Raw genomic sequence first — 2,630 nt, 5'->3', positions numbered from 1 at the left:
TCATTTCGCATGCTATCGAACAAGTCCGATCTACGATATTAGAAATCAATGGTAGTTTCACGAACGGCTTAATTTCTTATAAACGACTATATAAAATGTCGCGGAATAAATAGTTCATATGAAATTCATATAATAAGATCTCATTGTTTCTCTTTATTACTTACGATTTCTCGTTCATAAAATGGTACTTCACATTCAGATACATGAATTTAACCACTTGAAACTAACTTAATCGAGCATTAATTAAATTTTTATTTAAATAAATGGTCTGCGTTTAAATAGGCTAATTACACTCGACGCTATGTCATAAATTATAGAGAGCGTAGTAATACCTCTGAACGGTCGGTATTACAGAACGTGATGCGATGCTCTGTAAGCGCCAAGTCCATATTTATCGCTTTCTTTATTCTTTATTCTATATAGAATTGCGAGTTTTCGACTCGTACCTCATTTTACTAACATGCATTTTATTTCTTTCATTGATTACATTAAATATAATTCCTATATTCGTCGTAGCAATTCACAGAGGGCATAAGAAACATTCCGATTTTCTAGATCGGTATTTCAGAACGCGACATATGATTTATTTTTTATTTTTATCTATGTACACGCTTAGTAAACGGTTATATCCAAAATAATAACGTAATTACATGTTTAAAAAAGATACTATAATTTCTATACAATGTCTTCTGTTTATGGTAAAATAGATATTGAAAGAAAAATCATACTTTACCTTCAGACGATAAGATAGTTACGAAAAAATTACATATATAATAAAATATAAAGCGTACATCATGCTTGAATATATCACAATTAAAACTAAAAGAAAGATCAAGTGACAGAATTTTTTATACGTACAAAATTGTATTTCTACTACCACTAATTAAATTTTCCATTAATTCTATATATAGACATTGACCATAGATATGTACATATATCTAAACGAAATACATACTAAAAATAACGAAAAATGGAGAAAGAAATAATTTCAGAATTATCTTTGTAATACGTTTAATCCTATCCAGCGTTTAAAAACTGCTATATAAACGATGAAACGAAAATTTCGTAAATATGCGATATTAAAATCTTAACCAAATTTGAGACGTAGGAATCCCTTATTGGCAACCCCATCTGGTATTATATGTACAATTTATCTTTTTTATTTTTTTATGTTCGAAAGAATCGATTTATAAAAATGTATCCATGCCTGAATGTTTCAAACTTCGTTACTGACCCACATACGATTACAGAAACGACTACAGTAATTCCTGTAGCAGTCACAAGAGGTGCGCCGATCGTCTTAGTGGAATCAATGAGAACGAGTCGAGCGTGAATGGAGTCGAAGACTTCAATTGTTCGCGTCCGATAAATCTCGATTCGTTCGACGGGAGCTCTCGATAGTGCGTATATCGGCGATCGTGGCCACTATCGATATCGGGAGGCCACGCACCGTCGTCAGAGCGTAGAAAGTGCTGCTACGGATGTCGAACAGGTGTCCCCACTACGATAGCCTAACCTCGGCGCTGCTTTCAGTGGCTCTGCAGTGTCGGATGTACACGTATGTGCGATGTACGGGATGTGCACCTGGAGGCGTTCTTGTTACTAGGTCATAAGAGGTGTGTATCAATGAAATTCGTGCTAATCAATCGTTGCTTACGAAAAGTAGATATTTACAGTCATGAGAACCGCGTGTGTCATGTAGAACGCCGTCGTGTGAAGTGCATTCATCGCCGTCGTCATCTCGAGAGAGAAGTTTGACCGATCGTTTGCTTCTAGCACCTGGCGTCTCTCGCCAGTCTGATCCATCACTACGTCGTGTGTGTTGCATTCCTCGTCCCGCTTTCTTTTCGTGTTGCCACAAACAGTCCGGTGCTCCGTGAAACGTTTCATTCGCGTGTATAGCAATACAAAAAAAGATCGCGTGAATATACCTATACGTGCGTCCGGGATCGCAGTGACGTATCGATACCTCGTTACGTGCCGAGATGACTTCCACGCCGGCTATTTCCACTATGGGCTTCTAATAACAGACTTTTATGTGGTGCCTCGTAGAGCACGAAGTTCGACGGTCGTTTATTTCACCAAGTAATATCACGTAGTGTTGCCCGGGACGAAAACGAGACCGAGGGCGAAACGGAGGCTAGCCAAACAGCGATCGAAAGAGCGCGGTCTCGACCGAGGATAAAACTGGGTAATATCTTTTTAGCTCGTGTCACGCGACCGATACTCGACCATGTGGTGTTGCAATGTAACGGTGCTGCGTGGATAGGTATATATAGGTATAGACGGGACAGTTTCTTCGCGTAGACGCGACTACGCAACTAATTATGCGACTTTTGTAATGATGTGTGTTGGCTATTTGGTGGATACAATAGATATACGGAAATTGTATATCAAAGCATTTACGGAACATCCATTGATACAACCGCAAGTAATATACACATTTTCTTGGACCATTTTAGATCTTGTGGGTTGATGTTTATCTCACAATCTTTTACTAAAATCGTTCCGTATCACGCTGTCGTTGTCGCTTAATAATAGTGATTGTATTAATGAAAATTAGCTTGTACGTTTTAAACTTATTATAGCATACTTTCACGCTATGTACTTTATTCGATATCATAGTATAC

The 2,630-nt window shown here is 37.8% G+C and overlaps 1 protein-coding gene across 4 annotated transcripts; it reads right to left on the bottom strand.

Moving 5' to 3' along the window:
* Positions 1-994: 994 nt before the first annotated feature.
* LOC112213628 lies at positions 995-2,368 on the bottom strand. Of its 4 annotated transcripts, none has more exons than XR_004462552.1 (3): positions 1,932-2,367; positions 1,675-1,843; positions 995-1,602 (listed from the first exon to the last, which is right to left on the bottom strand). XR_004462552.1 is itself a non-coding variant. In XM_033323263.1 (2 exons), the coding sequence occupies exons 1-2, from the start codon at positions 1,888-1,890 to the stop codon at positions 1,456-1,458; spliced, it is 345 nt and encodes a 114-aa protein (XP_033179154.1). In that variant the 5' UTR covers positions 1,891-2,366; the 3' UTR covers positions 995-1,455. The 4 variants fall into 4 exon arrangements, 1 of the variants encoding a protein (XP_033179154.1); XR_004462553.1 differs by having other exon boundaries at positions 1,970-2,367; XR_002947522.2 differs by having other exon boundaries at positions 1,675-2,368.
* Between the last annotated feature and the right edge of the window lie 262 nt (positions 2,369-2,630).

The sequence above is a fragment of the Bombus impatiens genome, unplaced genomic scaffold (genome assembly GCF_000188095.3).
Source record: "Bombus impatiens unplaced genomic scaffold, BIMP_2.2 scf_0882, whole genome shotgun sequence".
In the NCBI taxonomy this organism is placed as follows: Eukaryota; Metazoa; Arthropoda; class Insecta; order Hymenoptera; family Apidae; genus Bombus; species Bombus impatiens.
This window is presented reverse-complemented; position numbering and strand designations above follow the sequence as displayed.